Source organism: Capra hircus, chromosome 9 (genome assembly GCF_001704415.2).
Source record: "Capra hircus breed San Clemente chromosome 9, ASM170441v1, whole genome shotgun sequence".
In the NCBI taxonomy this organism is placed as follows: Eukaryota; Metazoa; Chordata; class Mammalia; order Artiodactyla; family Bovidae; genus Capra; species Capra hircus.
The window spans coordinates 64,031,913-64,053,359 of NC_030816.1; the positions used below are offsets into that span (position 1 = coordinate 64,031,913).

Here is a 21,447-nt window from a genome sequence, read left to right on the forward strand (position 1 = left end):
GAAGCCTGGAGTGCTGTAGTCCATGGGGTCACAAAGAGTCAGACGTGACTGAGTGACTGAACTGACTGAAATTTTAATTACAAACATTCATAGCATATATGAAACATAAAGTTGTCTAGGAATTGTCTTAGCCAACTTAGGTGATTTGGCTTGGGAAGTAATCCAATTATTATTACAGTTGCAGAGAAATTGCCTCTCATCTTAAATAGATACAGTGAGGTCTTCTGAGATTAAAGACTGTGATTACCTGTCTTTAAGAGTTGATTCACTGATCTTGCCCCTTGGGTAGTATTTTGTGTCTGCAATTCTGTGTTGTGTTGATATTGCTGACTTTCCACATCTACCACCATCTTCAGCCTTATTGATCCAATGAACACTCTGTTTGTAGCCACAGTTGTATTCCATTGATCATCTCTGACATTTACTCTGTTGCCTTGGTTTGTATAATTGAAAGCCAGACGTCTCTTCCCTAAGTGAGAATCATGCCCCAGACTGGCAAGCTATTGTTTTAGGACTGAAAAGTGATTTCCAGCTAGGAAAACACAATCTGTCCTTTACATTGTCTTTGCTCAGACCATAGAGATGGGGACTAAGATGTCTTCCTTCTGCTAACCCACTCTCTTTTTTTTGCAGCTTCATGGTTGGTTTTGGCCAAACTTTTTATTTAGTATTCTGTAGTTGCTTAACACACACTTAAATGATCTTATTGGGGAGGGGGAAAGGAGAGGTTCTTGTAGATTCCCAAGGAAATGTCAGAAAGGCAAAATATGGCCAGCATTATCCATTTGCTTTTTTTCTGGGTTTACTGGGCGAATAGCACTTTCCTTACATATATGCATCTGATCTCAGGTTTTTCATACTGAGAACATTTGAGATTTCAGCTTGAAGACACTCTGAAATCCTGAGTAGCATACCCCGACCACCCTCTAATAGCTAGCTTGTATATATAGGCAGGAGGATTCATCTCTCCATTTTAGATGACTAGATATTTTGTGTAAGATAAACTGCTTGCCTCATCATTTACTGGGGAAAATCCTATAGGAAGTGGCCTTTAGGGACACTTTTACTTGTAAGATTACACCACTAGTACACATGTCAAGTCTTAACACACTTAACATTCTGTTTGCTTGTTGAAAGCAATGTCATAAAAGCAAAGATTAAACATGTTTTACTTTCTTTCCTCACAAGAACATAAAAATTATGGAAGGGGAACTTAACAGGAAATTTTAAAAAAGTAACACAATCTTTCCTTTTAGTAGTCCTTGGGTAGTTATGATAGAACAGGTTCCACTTTTGTTTGTTTCTTTGAACAGGGATTTTGGTCCAAAGTTGTTTGTTTTTAATATCTGCTTCTGCCTCCCCCTCTATCAGATCGGCTTCCTCCACGGCCACCACCTCTTGGTGCTCCGTGGCTTGAACTGCCCTAGGAATCTCGTGGAGGAGGGTACCCCCTTTCCATAGAAGGGGGAAGCCCTCTTTCTTGTCTGCCAACCCAATCACGACCACTTGAGTAGAGATCACTTTGGCTGCTTGAGTAACTGTCTCGACTTCCACCATATCCATCATGTGAGCTGCTGTAATCATCTTAGCAACTGCTTCCACCATAAGATAGCAGGGGCCCTCGTGGAGCACCACGTGAGTTACCATAACTCTCATATGAATCTCTATAGGAACCTCCACTTGGATGATCTGAATAGTCACGGTCACGACCATAGCCATCTCTATCACTATAGCCTCTTGGTGGATAGTCATCACGTGAACTAGAATGACCATAATCATGGTAAGTATAATCTCTTGGTGGTGGTGCATAATCTCTTGTATCACGAGAACTTGGGTAATCTCTGCTTGAATAGCTGTCTTTAGTAGAATATCCATCATCTCTTGGGGACAAATAAATATCTCTACGAGAGGGCAAGGGCTCCCTTAGAGGTGGACCTCCGTAACTATCTCTTCCACATGATACAGGAGCTCTTCCTCCCATTCCACTGCTGCTTCGCACTGGTCCTGAAGGGGCAGATCTTTTAGGAGGAGGACCCCCACTTCGTGGTGGTGGTCCTCTTTTTACTGGAAGTGGTCCCCTGGAAGAACTCATGTTAAAATTCATGGAATAGCCACCATCATCCATGTGCCCTCCATGAGATGGAGGTCCCCTGGTTCCTCCACTTCCTCCTCTTCCTCCTTGAAGGCCTCTGGGAGGGCCTCTGCTTCTTGGAGGCGGAGGTGGTCCACGTCTACCACTTTCAAATGACGGTTTAGTGGCTTGTTCTACGTTGATGGCTTTTCCATCTAAGGACTTTCCATTCATGTCTCTGGCTGCATCCTTAGCATCTGCTGGGCTTTCAAAGGTGACAGAAGCAAATCCTCTAGATTTGTTGGTTTCACAATCTTTCAGAGAACTTCCACTATTCGTCCATATTTGCCAAATACTGCTTCAAGGGCTTTCTCATTGGTTTCTGTATTGAGGCCACCGATAAAGAGCTTTCCTGGGCGATCTGCCTCAACCATTTTTCCCCCCTGGTTAAAATTGGAGAGGTGACGACGGTCTCAAGCCCCTACGAGCTCGCCAACAGCAGCTTCCTAGCAGCTCGGCACGCAGGAGGGCAGCCGACCCTGAGAACGGAAGCTGTAAGGCGCTCGCACTACTGTGCAACGAGCTAACCCACTCTTTCAGTTGTCAGACCAAAGGAAGTATTTGAGTGGTTTGCAAAATCATCTGTGATACACTTTGTTTAAGCTGACTTAAAACCCAACATTCTAAAAACTAAGATCATGGCATCCAATCCCATCACTTCATAGCAAATAGAAGGGGAAAAAGTGGAATCAATGGTAGATTTTATTTTCTTGGCTCCAAAATCGCTGCAGATGATGACTCCAGGCATGAAATTAGAGGATGCTTGCTCCTTGGAAGAAAAGCTATGACCAACTTAGACAGCATATTAAAAAGCAGAGACATCACTTTGCTGACAAAGGTCCATCTAGTCAAAGCTATTGTTTTTCCAGTAGTCAGGTATGGATATGAGAGTTGGACCATAAAGAAGGCTGCATGCATGCATGTGTGTGAGCTCAGTTGTGTCCAATTCTTTGTGACCCCATAGACTGTAGCCCACCAGGCTCCTCTGTCCATGGAATTTTCCGGGCAAGAATACTGGAATGGGTTGCCATTTCCTCTTCCAGGGGATCTTCCCAAGCCAGGGATGGAACCCATGTCTCTTACATCTTCTACATTAGCAGGTAGTTCTTTACCACTGTGCCACCAGGGAAGCCCATAGAAGAGTGCTGAAGAATTGATGCTTTATAACTGTGGTTCTGGGGCAGACTTTTGAGTTCCTTGGACAGCAAGAAGAGCAAACCAGTCAATCCTAAAGGAAATCAATCCTGCATATTCATTGGAATGACTGATGCTGAAGCTGGAGCTGTAGTACTTTGGCCACCTGTTGTGAAGAGCCAACTTACTGGAAAAGACCCTGATGCTGGGAAAGATTGAGGACAAGAGGAGAAGGGGATGACAGAGGATGGGATGGTTGTATGGCATTGCAGACTCAATGGACATGAGTTTGAGCAAACTCCAGGAGATTGTGAATGACAGGGAAGCTTGGGGTACTGCAGTTCATGAGGTGGCAAAGACTTGGACATTACTTAGTGGCTGAACAACAACAGACTTTGTTTTTCAGGGTTTAAACTTTAAAAAAAATATAGTGCTGATACTTTTCAATAGAAGCTTGTTTGAGCATTATTACATGTAGGGATTCAGAGCCTGCATATTCTTCTTGATGTTTAAGTAATTATTGAAATTTTGAAAATGCCTTGAAGACAAAAGAGATAGACAAGAGAGGGTCCTTGCAGAGAGAGCCAAGCACCATGGAAAGCAAAGTGATGGAGGAGGCAGGGTTAACTCAGTTTAGTACCATGCTTCTACAGCCCTGGAAATTCTCTATGTTCATGAACTAGGGCTGAACAGGGTCCTGAGATCATCTTTCCAGTGGTTCTGAAGCTTTTTGGCAATTAAAGAACTTCTTTGTCTCATCTATCACAATGTGTGTCCTTACCCATGAGATAACAAAGCCTTCCTCAGCGATCAATGCAAAGAAATAGAGGAAAGCAACATAATAGGAAAGACTCAAGATCTCTTCAAGAAAATTAGAGATACCAAGGGAACATTTCATGCAAAAATGGGCTCAATAAAGGACAGAGATGGTAGGGACCTAACAGAAGCAGAAGATATTAAGAAGAGGTGGCAAGAATACACAGAAAAACTGCACAAAGACGATCTTCACGACCCAGATAATCACGATCGTGTGATCACTCACCTAGAGCCAGACATCCTGGAATTTGAAGTCAAGTGGGCCTTAGAAAGCATCACTACGAACAAAGCTAGTGGAGGTGATGGAATTCCCGTTGAGCTATTTCAAATCCTGAAAGATGATGCTGTGAAAGTGCTGCACTCAATATGTCAGCAAATCTGGCAAACTCAGCAGTGGCCACAGGACTGGAAAAGGTCAGTTTTCATTCCAATCCCAAAGAAAGGCAATGCCAAAGAATGCTCAAATTACCTCACAATTACACTCATCTCACACGCTAGTAAAGTAATGCTCAAAATTCTCCAAGCCTGGCTTTAGCAATATGTGAACTGTGAACTTCCAAATGTTCAAGCTGGTTTTAGAAAAGGCAGAGGAACCAGAGATCAAATTGCCAACATTGACTGGATCATGGAAAAAGCAAGAGAGTTCCAGAAAAACATCATTTCTGCTTTATTGACTATGCCAAAGCCTTTGACTATGTGGATCACAATAAACCGTGGAAAATTCTGAAAGAGATGGCAATACCAGACCACTTGACCTGCTTCTTGAAAAACCTAAATGCAGTTCAGGAAGCAGCAGTTAGAACTGAACATGGAGCAACAGACTGGTTCCAATTAGGAAAAGAAGTATGTCAAGGCTGTATATTGTCACCCTGCTTATTTAACTTATATGCAGAGCATCATGAGAAATGCTGGGCTGGAAGAAGCACAAGCTGGAATCGAGATTGCTGGGAGAAATATCAATAACTTCAGATATGCAGATGACACCACCCTTATGGCAGAAAGTGAAGAGGAACTAAAAGGCCTCTTGATGAAAGTGAAAGAGGAGAGTGAAAATGTTGGCTTAAAGCTCAACATTCAGAAAATGAAGATCATGGCATCTGGTCCCATCACTTCATGGAAAACAGTGGAAACAGTGTCAGACTTTGTTTTTTGGGCTCCAAAACCACTGCAGATGGTGATTGCAGCCATGAAATTAAAAGACGCTTACTTCTTGGGAGGAAAGTTATGACCAACCTAGAGAGCATATTAAAAAGCAGAGATATTACTTTGCCAAGAGAGGTCTGTCTAGTCAAGGCTATGGTTTTTCCTGTGGTCATGTATGGATGTGAGAGTTGGACTGTGAAGAAAGCTGAGCACCAAAGAATTGATGCTTTTGAACTGTGTTGTTGGAGAAGACTCTTGCGAGTCCCTTGGACTGCAAGGCGATCCAACCAGTCTATCCTAAAGGAGATCAGTCCTGGGTGTTCATTGGAAGGACTGATGCTGAGGCTGAAACTCCAATACTTCTGCCACCTCATGAGAAGAGCTGATTGATCAGAAAAGACCCTGATGCTGGGAGGGATTGAGGGCAGGAGGAGAAGGGGACGACAGAGGATGAGATGGCTAGATGGCATTACTGAGTCGATGCACATGAGTTTGTGTGAACTCCAGGAGTTGGTGATGGACAGGGAGGCCTGGCGTGCTGTGATTCATGGGGTCACAAAGAATCGGACCCGACTGAGCTGAATTGGACTGAACCCATGAGATAACACTAGTATTAGCTCATACACTAATTAGTCGTTAGCATTTTAATTAATATTATTGTTATCACTAGATTGTGAGTTTAATTAAGCAGGCATTGTTGGTTCTTTAATTGAGTAGTATATCTCTAACATATAGAGCCATGCGAAGCCCTTAGATGCTCAGTAAATATTAGTTGAATTAATTATGCTTATTATGGGGCAGACACTGAATTAAGTGCTTTGGATGTATAACTTGAAAACAAACTGCATATATTACATAGACTCATTTTCCTTTTATAAACTGAATCAACTATATGAATAGCTACCATCCATGCTGCTAAGTGAAGATGTTATAATGTCAAAAACAAGTACATTTTAGATAGCAGCTGCTGTCTCATATGCTGTTATGTTTTGGAAATACTGAAAAGTAATAGGCTTCCAAGAGGTCAAAGGACTCCAGCTTGGGATCTTAGATACATTGCAGCATCCTTGTTTTACAGACCAGGAAGTTTAGGTCCAAGGAGGTTTAGGTGAATTGTACAGAATCAGACAGCTTCTCAGCAGAAGAGCCATCTGGTCCCTGGACTCCGCCCAGTTTTGAGGATTGAACAAGGAACGCTGGCAAGTCTAGACCCTGGTTTCTTCTTTTTCAAACTTGAGGGAGTATAGGTGGGACATTAAATCATACCTTTCAGGTTATTAAAGGCCTGTTTTCTGATACCAGCTGAATGAACCACTCTAGCCCAGAGTCTCATGGTATTAATGTGTTCTTCATTTAGCATAGAAGAGTAGAGATTGCTTATAACAGATGCTGTGAACACTGAATAGCTTCAAGTACTGTCTGTTGTGTACCTCAAGGCTTTGTGCTGTGAATGGGACAGAGATAGAGCCAGAAGCCCTGACTTGATTCTCTGGATTCTCCCCTCCTACCAACCCCTGCCCCACTACAGTCAGGTCACACCTCCTTCCCCCTGCCTACTTCTGGCTCTGGAACTGCCGCTGCCTGCCACCTACCTCACACCATGAAATGATGTGCTCTGTGACTGCCTAAAGGATGATCTTGAGTTTGTAACTTTATAATTTAAACTTTTAATTCTGAGTCCTTTGACTCTATTAATAGTGAAAAAATATATTGTTCAAATTTCTATGTAATTAATATTTTAAAACTGTTTTGGTATATTAGTGGGGAAACAAGTCATCATTGTGTTTGGTAAACACATTGGAAAAGTGTTCTTTAGGAAGGTTAGAAATCAAAATGTTATCTTTGTTTTTGTCTATGCAGTGATGTAATTTGTTATTTTGCTTCTTTTAAATTTTCCTTTAAAAAAAGGTAGGGCTTCCCTGGTGGCTCAGAGGTTAAGGCATCTGCCTGGAATGCAGGAGACCCAGGTTTGATCCCTGGGTCGGGAAGATCCCCCTGGAGAAGAAAATGGCAACCCACTCCAGTACTCTTGCCTGGAGAATCCCATGGAGGGAGGAGCCTACAGGCTACAGTCCATGGAGTCGCAAAGAGTCAGACACGACTGAGGTAAAAAAGGTACAAATATTCATTGAACTTGTTTGTTCATACAATGAATAATTTTTTAATATTTACAATGGACAAGTATTCAGCACTCAGCACATAAACATTTATAAGTGAAACATTCAGATCTTAAATTAATGCTGCCTAGTTTTGGAAGGCTTCTGATTTTCTCGCTTTTGGTGAATTTTCACTGTGTGATTTTACAGTCCCTTTAGCACGTGGGCATTTCTCCCAGCCGGGGAATTAGGACTCTGTGGCCCAGCCTGTGGCACGATGAGCAGAGCCCCAAGGGCCCCAGAAAGATGGGAGAAGTCTGGCTTTCCTCCAGAGCCAGCTGATGCATGAACCTTTATTTTTGAGCCTGCAATATGAATTCCTATAATCTAATCAAAATACACTCATAACAACATGAAACCAAATAAAAATGATTTCTAACTTGTCCACCGTTTTTAATCATTCAGCACTGGCAAGGCCAGCATGACTCTATTTTGCTGACTCTATTTTTCTAATTTCCTTTTATTGTGAATAATATCAAACAAGTAAGGACATTTTCAGTATTGGGAATTATGCTGCTAAGTCACTTCAGTCGTGTCCAACTCTGTGTGACTCCATAGACGGCAGCCCACCAGGCTCCCCCGTCCCTGGGACTCTCCAGGCAAGAACACTGGAGTGGGTTGCCATTTCCTTCTCCAATGCATGAAAGTGAAAGTGAAAGGGAAGTCGCTCAGTCATGTCCGATTCTTTGTGACCCCATGGGCTGCAGCCTACCAGGCTCCTCCATCCATGGCATTTTCCAGGCAAGAGTACTGGAGTGGGGTGCCATTGCCTTCTCCATTTGGTAATTATAGATGGTGCATTTGAACAGGTTCCATCAAGCCTTACCTTGATAGGTTAATAGGGGAGGAGGGAGAGAGGACCTGTGAACAGATGGGCAAGGACCTGGCCACCAGCCTATTTTGGTTGACCCTCATTTGTATGTCAGCAGACCTTTTGACCAGAAGTTGTTGGTGCAGAGCATTTATTTTTCTTAGATATAACATTGTGCCTTTATTTTTACTTAAAAATAGTAAATATGAAGTTATTCTTCATTTCTAACTCCTGTCCCCACTTCCCCTCCCACGTAGAAGGCCTTGTGTAGACTATCTTTGGTTCACAGCAAGGAAGACACACTGCATGCATTGTTGTACCCCTACTTCACCTGAGCCTGCAGGACTGTCTCTTGTTCCTTCAGCACTTTAGCTTGAAGTTTCCACTCTGCTGCCTGGTTCAGCAGCTGTAAGGAGAGAGAACGCATGGAAAGACTGTCAAACTGTTTTTTAAATTACCGTTTATTGTAACTTAATTGCTTGCTAAATAATCTTAAGTAATTTTGGGGGAACTTTATAAAGAATCTCAGAAAACTAACAAAACAATTAGTTTTAAAGGTCTTATTCTCAGCTAAAAGTTAGTGATTCTAATGGGAAAAAAAAAAAAAAAGGAAAGAAAGTCTCCAACTCAAACATGAATCACACAAAATTCAACCTCCCACGAAATTCTGGACCCCTCTGTAGCAATTCTGCCCAGCTATCATTCAGCCTCTGCTTGAACATTTTCAGATTATCCCTACCTGGGGCATTGTTATGAGCAACTGTTCCTTTGTATTAAACCTAACTGTTCCTTTATATTAGACCACTATTCCCCATCATTGTATGCATCAGAAGCTCCTCAGGGGCATGTTGAAATGCAGATCCTTCTCAGAGAATATGACAGGAAGTGTAGGGTGTGATTAGAATCTGCACAGGGAGCAAATACCCAAGATGGTTTGGATATTGGTAGTCCATGGATTTTGTTTTGAGAAACACTAGGTTAGAAATTTGACCTATTGGTCCAAATTCTGTATGAAGTTTACTAAAGAAGTCTTATGCCTCTTCTGTAAGGCAGCCCTTCAAATACAGCCATGTCAAACATGATCAGAACTGGAACTCATGGGTTAAATTGGAAAAGTTGTTTTGGCATAAAAATGACACACACACATGTAAGACATGTTATTTTAACTTAAGATGTATATTCATGTATCAATTTTGATGTAGGGCTACAATCTTTGTTTTGGATATGGATCTCCCAATTGGAATTCAGAGGGTTTTTGTTTTATATCCATAATATGCCATATAAGAGTTATAGTTTTTTTTAAAAAAACAATAGTGCTAGAACTGGAAGACCTAAGATATTTAATTTGTAAAGCAGCTTGATTGGATAATCCTCTTGAGTTTTACAGCTTTCTTCCAGTCTTTTATATCTGCTTGCATCCAACTTGACAATCATTTTCTTTTTCTATATGCCTACATCTAGGCTTTTGAAGCATTAAAGCATAGTTTTTATAGAAACAACTTTTTGACATTTATTTCATGAGTTTATATATTATTCTATTGATTTACATAATGCTAAACCAAGGATAACTGGGAAAAGAGTTGGGAGCGAAGATCTGACTCTTGGTCTTACTTAGCTTGGGCAACCATGTTCAGATACTGCAGAGTAGCTAACTTGCCCCAGGACCCAACATGCTGTGGGCCTCATCAGAATGGTGAATGTCATGGATAACCCAGTCAGTCAGTCAGGTGGCTGTCAGTTAAGAAGTTTCTATTTTATTTCACGATAGGCTGATAGAAATTTTTTCCTTTTTGTTAATCCATATATTTTTAAAAATGTCCATTTTTGTTATTGGAACCAAAAATAATAAAATCGTTATTTTTAAAAACTTGGAGGCATCTTTTTCCTTATCCAAGTTAGTCTTGACCTCTCCATTTATAAAAGGGGGTTATATGTGTTTCTCTATGCCTCTTAGTGAGCAGTGAAGATTAGTTAGTCTAGAAGTGCACTGTAAGAGACGACTGAGGTAGCTGCAGTGCAGAAGCCCTGCAGCACCAACTCTGGTCATCTGAGCTGTGTGGCAGCAACGTACATGGTGGGCCGCTGCTTGACCCACAGGGGCCCTGTTACGATGAGTTATGAAGAGGGAGGAAGGAGGCTGCCTGTTCTTGGGATGAAGAACCCCACACCCCAGCTCTAACATGTTGTTTCAGCACTTTCAAAATATCAGAGCTGGAACCCAGGAATGACCAGCGTGGAAGAACTGAGGGGGACTACCTTTCTTTTTTAACAGAAGCAGATGATATTAAGAAGAGGTGGCAAGAATACACAGAAGAACTGCACAAAAAAAGATCTTCATGATCCAGATAATCACGATGGTGTGATCACTCACTTAGAGCCAGACATCCTGGAATGTGAAGTCAAGTGGGCCTTAGGAAGCATTACTATGAACACAGCTAGTGGAGCTGATGGAATTCTAGTTGAGCTAGTTCAGATCCTAAAAGATGATGCTTTGAAAATGCTGCACTCAACATGCCAGCAAATTTGGAAAACTCAGCAGTGGCCACAGGACTGGAAAAGGTCAGCTTTCATTCCAATCCCAAAGAAAGGCAATGCCAAAGAATGCTCAAACTACTGCACAATTGCACTCATCTCGCACGCTAGTAAAGTAATGCTCAAATTCTCCAAGCCAGGCTTCAGCAATACATGAATCATGAATTTCCAGCTGTTCAAGCTGGTTTTAGAAAAGGCAGAGGAACCAGAGATCAAATTGCCAACATCCGCTGGATCATCAAAAAAACAAAGAGAGTTCCAGAAAAACATCATTTCTGCTTTATTGACTATGCCAAAGCCTTTGACTGTGTGGATCACAATAAACCGTGGAAAATTCCGAAAGAGATGGGAATAGCAGACCACCTGACCTGCCTCTTGAGAAAGCTGTATGCAGGTCAGGAAGCAACAGTTAGAACTGGGCATGGAACAACAGACTGGTTCCAAATAGGAAAAGGAGTCCGTCAAGGCTGTATATTGTCACCCTGCTTATTTAACTTCTATGCAGAGTACATCATGAGAAATGCTGAACTGGAAGAAACACAAGCTGGAATCAAGATTGCCGGGAGAAATATCAATAACCTCAGATATGCAGATGACACCACCCTTATGGCAGAAGTGAAGAGGAACTAAAAAGCCTCTTGATGAAAGTGAAAGAGGAGAGTGAAAAAGTTGGCTTAAATCTCAACATTCAGAAAACTAAGATCGTGGCATCCAGTCCCATCACTTCATGGCAAATAGATGGGGAAAAGTGGAAACAGTGTTAGACTTTATTTTTGGGGGCTCCAAAATCACTGCAGATGGTGACTGCAGCCATGAAATTAAAAGACGCTTACTCCTTGGGAGGAAAGTTATGACCAACCTAGATAGCATATTGAAAAGCAGGGATATTACTTTTCAAACAAAGGTCTGTCTAGTTAAGGCTATGGTTTTTCCAGTAGTCATGTATGGATGTGAGAGTTGGACCATAAAGAAAGCTGTGCCGAAAAATTGACGCTTTTGAACTATGGTGTTGGATAAGACTCTTGAGAGTCCCTTGGACTTCAGGGAGATCCAACCAGTCCATCCTAAGGGAGATCAGTCCTGGGTGTTCATTGGAAGGACTGATGTTGAAGCTGAAACTCCAATACTTTGGCCACCAGATGCGAAGAATTGACTCATTTGAAAAGACCCTGATGCTGGGAAAGATTGAGGGCAGGAGGAGAAGGGGATGACAGAGGATGAGATGGTTGGATGGCATCACCAACTCAATGGACATGAGTTTGGGTAAACTCCAGGAGTTGGTGACGGGAGGCCTGGCATGCTGCAGTTCATGGGGTCGCAAAGTGTCGGACACGACTGAACAACTGAACTGAACCTTTCTTTGACTTATATCTGCTGTTCTGCTTAATCACTGAAGGAAAAGAGGGCATCATTTTAGTTTCTTGCTACGATTGATTTACTCCACGTCTGTCCCCTAGTCTCTCTCACAAGAATCTTTGCCTGGTTTTTCCTCTGTTGTGCCTCATATATTAAATCCAAAGGTACTGATATTCTATAGGAAGCATAGTTTACCTGAGGATAATTACATCTAAATAATAAATACTTTATTTCTTGGAGAAGGAAATGGCAACCCACTCCAGTATTTTTGCCTAGAGAATCCTGCAGACAGAGGAGCCTGGTGGGCTGCCGTCTATGGGGTTTTGCACAGAGTCGGACACGACTGAAGTGACTTAGCAGCAGCAGATGACAATTAAAACAGTTTTCATATAGTAAGTACAAAAGACATTTATGCAAAATATTATAAGGCAGTACTTTCAAACTTGGCTGCATATCAGAATCATCTGTAAATTTTCAAGAATAAGGATTCCAGAAGACTGCTTAAGTAGACCTGAGATACAGTCCAGGCAACTGTATTTTTTTTTTCACATCTTCACAAGTAGTTCAAGCACATCGCCAAAACTAAAAACCATTGCTATACATAAATAGACATAAATAGTAGTCACAAAATTACAACAATTGTACCTAACATCTATATAACTTAACATCTTACAATTCATTTTCACATATTATTCATTTAATCTTCACAACAACCCCGTAAGTTAGGTATTATTTTTATTTTCCAAATGAAGAAATAGAGGCCTAAATAAGTGTCCTAGTAGGTCTTTGTCTAACTTTTCTTTCTACATCTTCTCCTTCCCCAGAAAAACTACAATAATATTGCCATAATATACAAAGTACTATGAGACAAGATAGTTTGAGAGATGAGATGAGGAAGCCATCAATCCCTTTGTGCAAATCAGAGAGAGAGAAAATGAGAAAAGCTAAACCATGAAAATACAGGCAGACAGACAAAGGTAGAAGCTACACGTATACTGTCATTTATCATCTCCAAAGATTCAAAAGGCAGATACTATAAAGGAGAAGAATGCTCTTGTCAGCTTCAGTACTTACACAAAGTGAAAGGGAAAGGGACATTGCAGAGGACTGGAAGTGGAAAAGTGGAGGAAGAAAGCCCCATAAACAAGAATGAATTTCCCAATGCTGCAAGCAAATTACCACACACCATCTCCATGAATAAGAGCCAAAACATAATGGAGTTTTTTAATAAGACTTAGGTCAATTTTAGAGAATTAATCAATACCAAATAAAATCCTATTTATGAGGGATCAATGAAGCTCTGGTTCTTTTTTCACTTATTACTACACTACTCCTAGAGAGGGGATAATCTAGAGGATCCTGACACACAGATTTCTCCCATCTCAAAGACTAGATGAGAGAGTGGAAGAAGTTATTTATAAGAGATAAAGCTTAACACTAAAGCAGAGAAATGTATTGCACTATGTTAATAAATTTACATTGGCAAAAAAAAAAAATAATAAATAAATAATAAATACTTTATTTCTTACTTTGAGAGCTAGGTTGTAAATGGATTTAATAAATTAATCTTTAAGAGCACATGGACATCTGATTGAAATTATGCTGTGCTCACCAGGTTATGTTTTCCAAAATTCACTCTTCTGTTGTCATGTTTGAAAACCAAAGTTTATAAAAAAAATTACTATTCTGACAAACTGAAGTGATTCCAGTCTGATTTTAGGTAAATGTAAAGCTCGTGATCAGTTGTTAAATGGCCAAATCTAAATGACTGGTCTGTTGTCTCTCCCCAGCAGCAGACATGTGCTTTAACTCATGCCTCTGAAACACACCTGTGAGTGTGATGTACTATCACAGAGCTTGGGATCTGGGGACAGATGTACTGGAGATGTAGCCAGCATATCCGGGTCACTTAGCAGTGTGTGACCTTAAGCAAGTCACATATCCTTTTATGGGCCTCAATTCTCTCATCTGTTTTGGAGTGTTTAGGGTTAATAAAATATCAGTAAAAGATACCGCTTGGTTTCTTAAACCAAAACTCAGGAGTCATCCTTGATTCTGTTTCTTCACTGTCACCATCTTCCAGTTCAAAGCATGGCTTGTTGGTTATATGTTAAAAACTTAACTTTTATCCATATCTCGCTCTCCTTCTCCACTGCCACCTCCCCAAAGCCATCATCAGATCTTGCCCAGATTGCTGCCTAGCTCTCTTGCCCCTCTGTAGTTCGCTTTCCACCTATCAGCCAAAGTCACCTTTTACAGATGCAAAGCAGACCCTGTCACTTCCTTTGCTGAAACTACCCAGTACTTTCCCATTATATTTAGAATAAAATTCAAACTATATTTCAAGCTTACAAAGCAATACAGTTTGCCCCTTGCTTACCTCTACAGTTTCATTTTGAAATTTTCTCTCATTGGGGCACCTACTCTTGCTACCCCGACTTTCTCCTATTTCTGGAGGATGTCAAGCTGGTTCCAGCATTAGGACCTTTGTCTCTGCTACAGACACGGCTGCCGGGGACCTCCTCTCTGACTCCCTGATCATCAGGAAGGGAGCAGCTCAAGCATCCTCTGCTCCAGGAGGCCCACCAAGTCACCCAGTCTAAAGGAGGCCTCCTTCTGCCCCTTTGAGGTTCTTCCTTATTTCCCTAGTAGCACTTAGTATCTGAAATTATCCTTCTTTGCTTGCTTGCTTATTTATTGCCTTTTTCTTCCAAGTTAGACTCCAGTTTCCATGCTAGACTCCAGTTTCCATGCTGGGATGTGGACTTCTCCATCTTGTTCACCACTACATGCCAGCACCTAGAATGGGGCATAGCTCATGAAATGTGCTTGCCAAAGGTTTGGTGAATGGATGCATGATACAGTGTTACAGTGATAGGTACAGTGTTTCCTCCTGGGCTGGCCAGTGTCATTCTCCAGGGAAGCTTAGGCTCTTCCTCCATCAGTCTAGTACTCTGACTGTTACCAAAAACATTCTCAGGGGTTCTCTGACCCCAAGACAGACCAGACAAGCACATAGATGCATATGATAAATACATATTCCTTCTCGCGTTTGTGTCGCTCCTCTGCTTCCTTCATCATTTCTTGTGCCTGCTCAAGTTTCGCATCCACTAGCTTCTGCTGCAGTTCTCTGTGTTTAAATATTTTGTCGAGGTGCTGAGGAAAAGTAAAGTGCACATATCAAGTTGAGTTATTATGCTGAAAAACATATGTATAAAAAAGTAATATTGATATAAACGTGTTGTCTAGGTTTTAAGAGCTAAAAAGAGGAGGAATAAAGGCATTGGTGTCACTTATGGTTTTATACGAAAGTCATAAATTGGTGGAGTCTCCTGCAGTTTGCACTACATGAAAGTGGCTACAAAAGGTGGAGGTGCCAGAGTTCAGCAATGCAACACCAAAAGGTCCCAACAATATTTTTCTAAATATTTCAACTATTAGATATGGCACTAGTTTACCCTAGGCTCCAAAGACAGTGATGTGTATCACAAGGGCTGTAGCACTATCACTTGGTATTTTGGCTCTTTCTGTGAATATAAAATCACATTTAACCACAATATTAATTCAGTTTATCATGGTGAATTCTCTATATGCTTGCCTCAGGGGTGTGGGGAAGCCTTGAGGTAATAGCCTGTGGCCCTTTGTCTGGGACTGAGGCAGTAGCCCCCTGATATCAACTCTGTTGCTCTGGTGGGCAAGCAAGGCTCAGGTTTGCAGATGAATTGATATGCAAATATGCTACTTCCTCCTCCACACTTTTTGACCTGTTGACTACCTTGGTCAAATGAAGCTTCCAACTCCATCTCAGTGTGGAGAATTTCTTGGTTATTAGGGGTCCCATTGGCAAGAGGACATGTAGAATTTGGGCCTTACCTAGAACCAACCTAGGAATATATAACTGGTCTACCAGGTCGTTCCCATACATGATCTCTCTGCAGAGTATGGGCACCTTTTTTTTTTTTTTTTTTTTCTCTTTTTAGCTCCTTCTCTTTTGTTTTTTCTTGAACCTCCACTTTGGAGCAGGATTAATCTTTGTAACAAGATAAAATGGTAGCATGGAATTATGGCCTACTGTGAGAAGTTTCTTGATTTACCGAACTGCTATATCAGTTTTTTTTTTTTCCTTGATTAAAGCTTTGCATGTTGCCAGCAGAGCTCCTTTGACTATGTTATATTACATTTTAAGGCAGAGATTTAAAATTTTAAGTGAGATGGAAAAAGGGATATGACATATCAAAATCCAGAGGGGGGCATCTGGAATCTTTAAAACATAATCTTGGAATAATGAAAGATCTTTATAGTCCCCCAGTGTAAACTATTGATAACAAACTCTTTTGGCTTTTGTGATTGTAGATATATGATTTAATCTTGTAGCTTCTGCTTCCCATCTATAAAATGTGGATAATACATTATTATCTAGTACATAAGATTGTTGAGACAGTTAAATGACATACTGTATGTAAAGTATAATACTTAGCATATTGCTTGGTACAAACTAAGTAAAAATAACAATACCATTATTACTATAATTATTATATATATACTATATAATAATAGTATATATATTATTATTTATGGGGTATATACAATGCAGACTTTTAATTTTGATGACATGGTAATTCTTAAGAGGGCATGCATGAAGTATTTCTTGGTTCTGTAGAGAGAGTTTAAAAAGGCTGAGAAATAATATTTTTTACTTTCAAGGATAAATCCATTCATGTCCTACCCCTTGTTTATTGCCTCTGCTTTGCAGTGATTCTAGTTTTGAAGAAATCCTCTATGACTTTCAGCCAGGTATTTTGTAATATCATATGTTTTTATTTTGGCTAGTAAAAGAAGTCCAAACCTAAATAGTAATCAGTTGAGAAGGCTGGTCATAACTTTGTTATTAACTGACCTCCCAATCTTCACAAACCAGACCCAGACCTATATGGAGTGTTCATAAGTTGTCTGATGTGGTTCTCACCTCCTCTCTGAGCTCATACTGATCAATGATGCTTTTTAGTTTCTCTGCGAGCTCTGTGTTCTCCTGACAGAGTTTCATGTTTCGCTCACTTTGCTGCTCAATCTGGGCCTGGATATCCGTCAGGGTGTTCTGGAAATGACTTGTGATCTCCTTCCTTTTCTCTTCTTCCTCACGTGCCCGCTGAAGGGTTTCCTCCTGTAGAGAGAATGCACGCTCTTGTTATGCTGGTTTATAAGCCCCTAGGTTTACAGAACTCAGAGTTTGGTTGATGACGGGAGAATAGTGTGCAGGGTAAGTAGGATATATTTCCTCAGTTCTCTAAAGGTAACATTGCTCAGCCCCAACATAAATGTTTGAGCTGAGGTTTCAACTGTGAATACACGGTCACTCAGAGCAGGTGCAGCAGGGGCCTTGAATTTGATAGCTGGTGATAAATAGACTTATTTTAAAGACAACGGGTCCCGTGCTGAGTAAATAAACTGCAGTGTTTCCTAACAGACATTCAGCCTGAAGGTTCTATCTCTTGGTTGTGGCCTAGAAAAAAGGATACTCAGTCTTACTGATTGATGGGATAGATCACGTGTTCCCTTAGTTTGGTACAGAAAGAGGAACAGCAGATCTTATGTTCCTGTGTAAAAATGATGGCATATTGATCATGTAATTGTATTCCCCAAGTTTTGTAACTATAAATGATTACAATATATTTTTTGTTCTTATTAAAAATAAATGTCCTCCAAAAGCTTGAAAAGAAAACTAAGATAGCCATATATGAATTACAGCAATTCAAAAGTATCAAAAAATTTTAAAAAATATGCTGGGTATTTTTTGAAGGAACAATCATCCCATGAGTCACACAGAGTAATTGAAATATTCAGTGTAAATTTTAAATCTGAAAGCAATGTGACGTTTCAAATCTTCTTTAACTCTAAAATGAAACATCTAATTTTCCCCTCTTCCACTTTGTTAACATTGAAGAATTGAAAATTAACTTTTATATCATTTCTGTTCTCTTTTCTCCTAAATCAAAATTCCCCTTTCATTGCTAACTACTTACAATGTACCCAAATTTCCCCCGTATCTATATTGAGAATTATTTGCTTTGTGCTTATTCCTGTCATTCTTTTAGAATAAAAGGGTTTAATCTTCTACATACACCAAAGATAGAGACTCTGCTGACAAGTGATACAGACATTTTAGGATCCCTTTAGTTCTGATTAATTTTATTATGAAAGCTTTCTTCATTGTTGGCAAGTAAAATTAGACTGCATTTAGTTGCCTATCATGATCAAATTATGTAACACGGTTTTTAAAAAGAAATACTGATTGAGACAAGTAATTGTGCAAGTCTTTATTATGAAAGTAGAATAATGTGATCAAAATAAAAGCTGATGCTGGGAATACATGCTCTGGAAATATTTTAATTTATCATTAGATATCCCCTTTCTTCTACAATATTGATATATTTTCTAACTCTGACTCCTGATATCAGAATCACAATTTATTCATGGTATAAACATTTATTGAGTGGAAATTTTTTCAGTTCAGTTCAGTCACTCAGTCGTGTCCGACTCTTTGAGATTCCATGGACTGCAGCATGCCAGGCTTCTCTGTCCATCTCCAACTCCTGGAGCTTGCTCAAACTCAGGTCTGTTGAGTCAGTGATGCCATCCAACCATCTCATCCCTTGTCATCCCCTTCTCCTCCTGCCCTCAATTTTTCCCAGCATTAGGGTCTTTTCAAATGAATCAGCTCTTCACATCAGGTGGCCAAAGTATTGTGCTTCAGCTTCAGCATCAGTCCTAATGAATATTCAGGACTGATTTTCTTTAGGATTGACTGCTTTGATCTCCTTGAAGTCCAAGGGACTCTCAAGAGTCTTCTCCAACACCACAGTTTAAAAGCATCAATTCTTTGGTGCTCAGCTTTCTTATGGTCCACTCTCACATCCATACATGACTACTGGAAAAACCTTAGCTTTGACTAGACAGACCTTTATTGACTAAGTAATGTCTCTGCTTTTTAATATGCTGTCTAGGTTTGTCAGAGCTTTTCTTCCAAGGAGCAAATGTCTTTTGATTTCATGGCTGCAGTCACCATCTGCGGTGATTTTGAAGCCCAAGAAAATAAAATCTGTCACTGTTTCCACTGTTTTCCCATCTATTTGCCATAAGTCATGGGACCAGATGCCATGATCTTAGCTTTTTGAATGTTGGGTTTTAAGCCAACTTTTTCACTCTCCTCTTTCACTTTCATCAAGAGGCTTTTTAGTGCTTCTTCGCTTTCTGAGGTATATTTCTTAGGAAATTTCTTAGGTATACTTAGAAGAAATCTACACTTCCTAATCTGGAGAAATTAAGTATCAGAGATGTTATTTCCTTGAACTTTGAATGCTAACACTTACTATATGTATTTCACTAAAAGTGATTACAGCCATCTGTTAAAGAGTTATTGAATATACGTATGATAGTGATTCTCTCCTTATTGTTCCTGATTAACTTAGAAGTCAACAACCTCCTAGTTAGAATTATAGTCCATGATTTGGATATTGTTTGCATTTATAACTATTCCATCCATGAATGAATGAGTAAATGAAAGGACCATCCCATGCTACCCAGCAAGTTTGAGTTTTTCACTGGCCACTGGCTAGAAAAAAGAGGGTATAGCTGTTAACATGGCATTAAACACATGTCAAACCATCATAGCACCCAATCCTGGCCCATAGAATGGCATCTTGCATTTTATATTACATTGTTTTTCAATGAGAGAAAAATAAGTCTATTGAAATCATAAAATTTGATTCCACTAATAAAACAATCATTTGGGCAATGTCTGAGGTAGAATTTTCTTTACCATGCACAAAATTCAAAGTGAAAATTAATAATGCAAAAAGAAAATTGAGGGACAAAATCTGAAATAACTAAGAAAACAACTTTTCAGGAATCACTGTGCATCTTAAAACCAGTGCTGTGCCTGGCACACAATCCACAGGTATTCTGTCAATGTTTATTTAATGAGTCAACAAATTTCATTAATTTACATATAGACATATGAATAGCTTGGACTAGATGATTCCTATTGTCTTTTCCACATTAAAATTCAGTGATAGTCTGATAACAAACCCTGCTTATTTCTTTACTAAAATCATTGCCTGAGACACTAATTTCTTACAAGGTGGGTCTTTTGGTATAATTTGAGGCTCAAAATACTATGTTCATTGATAAAAAGGAAAATATCTCAATAAAAAGGTGCTGTCAAGAGAAAAATAATCTATAAGAAAGAACAAAGTGGAAATTCTAGAGTTAAAGTTTACAAAATGTGAAGTGTAAAACCACTGGGTGGGCTTACAGTAGAATAGAGATAATAGAGTACAAAGTCAATGAATATGAAGATAGGTCAGTGTGAAGTATCTAATTTAAAGATCAAGGAGAAAAAAGATTGATGAAAAACATGAAATGAGACTCAAGGACCTGTGAGACAATATCAAAAGATCTAACCCATATGGAGTTAAAATCTTAGAAGGGGAATGCGAGAGAGAGAGAGAATGGGGCAGAAAAAAATATTTGAAGAAGTAATGACTGAAACTTCCTGAGATTTGGTAAAAGACATAAATTACAGATATAAAGTGAAAGTTGCTCAGTCGCATCCGACTATTTGTGACCCCATGGACTATACAGTCCATGGAATTCTCCAGGCCAGAATACTGGAGTGGGTAGCTTATCCCTTCTCCAGTGGATCTCCCCAAGCCAGGAATTGAACCGGGGTCTCCTGCATTGCAGGCGGATTCTATACCAACTGAGCTATCAGGGATACAGGTAGGTATAAGAAGCTCAACACATTCTAAGTAGGATAAATATGAAGAAAGCCACACTTGGGCATAAAACAAAATTCCAAAAGCCAAAAATCCATAGAAAAATCTTAAAAGTAGTCAGAGATAAGTGACATGTCACATCAGGAGAGCAATAATTCAAATTATTGTTGATTTTCATCAGAAATTGTGGAGCCCAGACTACAGAATCTATAAAAGACTGAGTAAGAGAAAGAAAAAGAAAAAAATTCTTGTCAAGCCAGAATTCTTTATCCAGTGAATATAGCCTTAAATCATAAAGCAAAATAAAGACATTTTAAAGATAAAAAGCAAATAAGAGAATTGACCTATGCTATAAGAAATACTAAAGGAAGTTCTTCAGGCTGAAGGGAGTGACACCAAACAGAAATGTAAAGCTTTAGAAGGAATAAAAAGCATCAGAAATGGTAAAATCCGGGTTTTAAAAAAGACAGCTTTGCTTGAATTTTTAAAGGACTATATGAAATTGTTTAAAAATTATAGCATTGCCTCAAGAGTTTTATAAATTATATAAATACAAGATAGGGAGCAATAAAGGGACCTTCTATTTGTAATGTT

At 39.7% G+C, this 21,447-nt stretch overlaps 1 protein-coding gene and 1 pseudogene across 2 annotated transcripts in view; both read right to left on the reverse strand.

Moving 5' to 3' along the window:
• TXLNB (taxilin beta) overlaps positions 1 to 21,447 on the reverse strand; it is a 60,406-nt gene that overhangs the window by 15,287 nt on the left and 23,672 nt on the right. Inside the window, exons 5-7 of the mRNA XM_005684815.3 lie at positions 17,046 to 17,240; positions 15,116 to 15,235; positions 8,523 to 8,597 (exon numbers count right to left, since the gene is read on the reverse strand). Of these exons, the coding sequence (XP_005684872.2) occupies positions 8,523 to 8,597; positions 15,116 to 15,235; positions 17,046 to 17,240 (390 nt within the window). The remainder of the gene's footprint in view (positions 1 to 8,522; positions 8,598 to 15,115; positions 15,236 to 17,045; positions 17,241 to 21,447) is intronic.
• LOC102184721 lies at positions 641 to 2,916 on the reverse strand (annotated as a pseudogene). The gene has a single exon (XR_001296098.2). The product of XR_001296098.2 is annotated as an RNA-binding motif protein, X chromosome-like (transcript).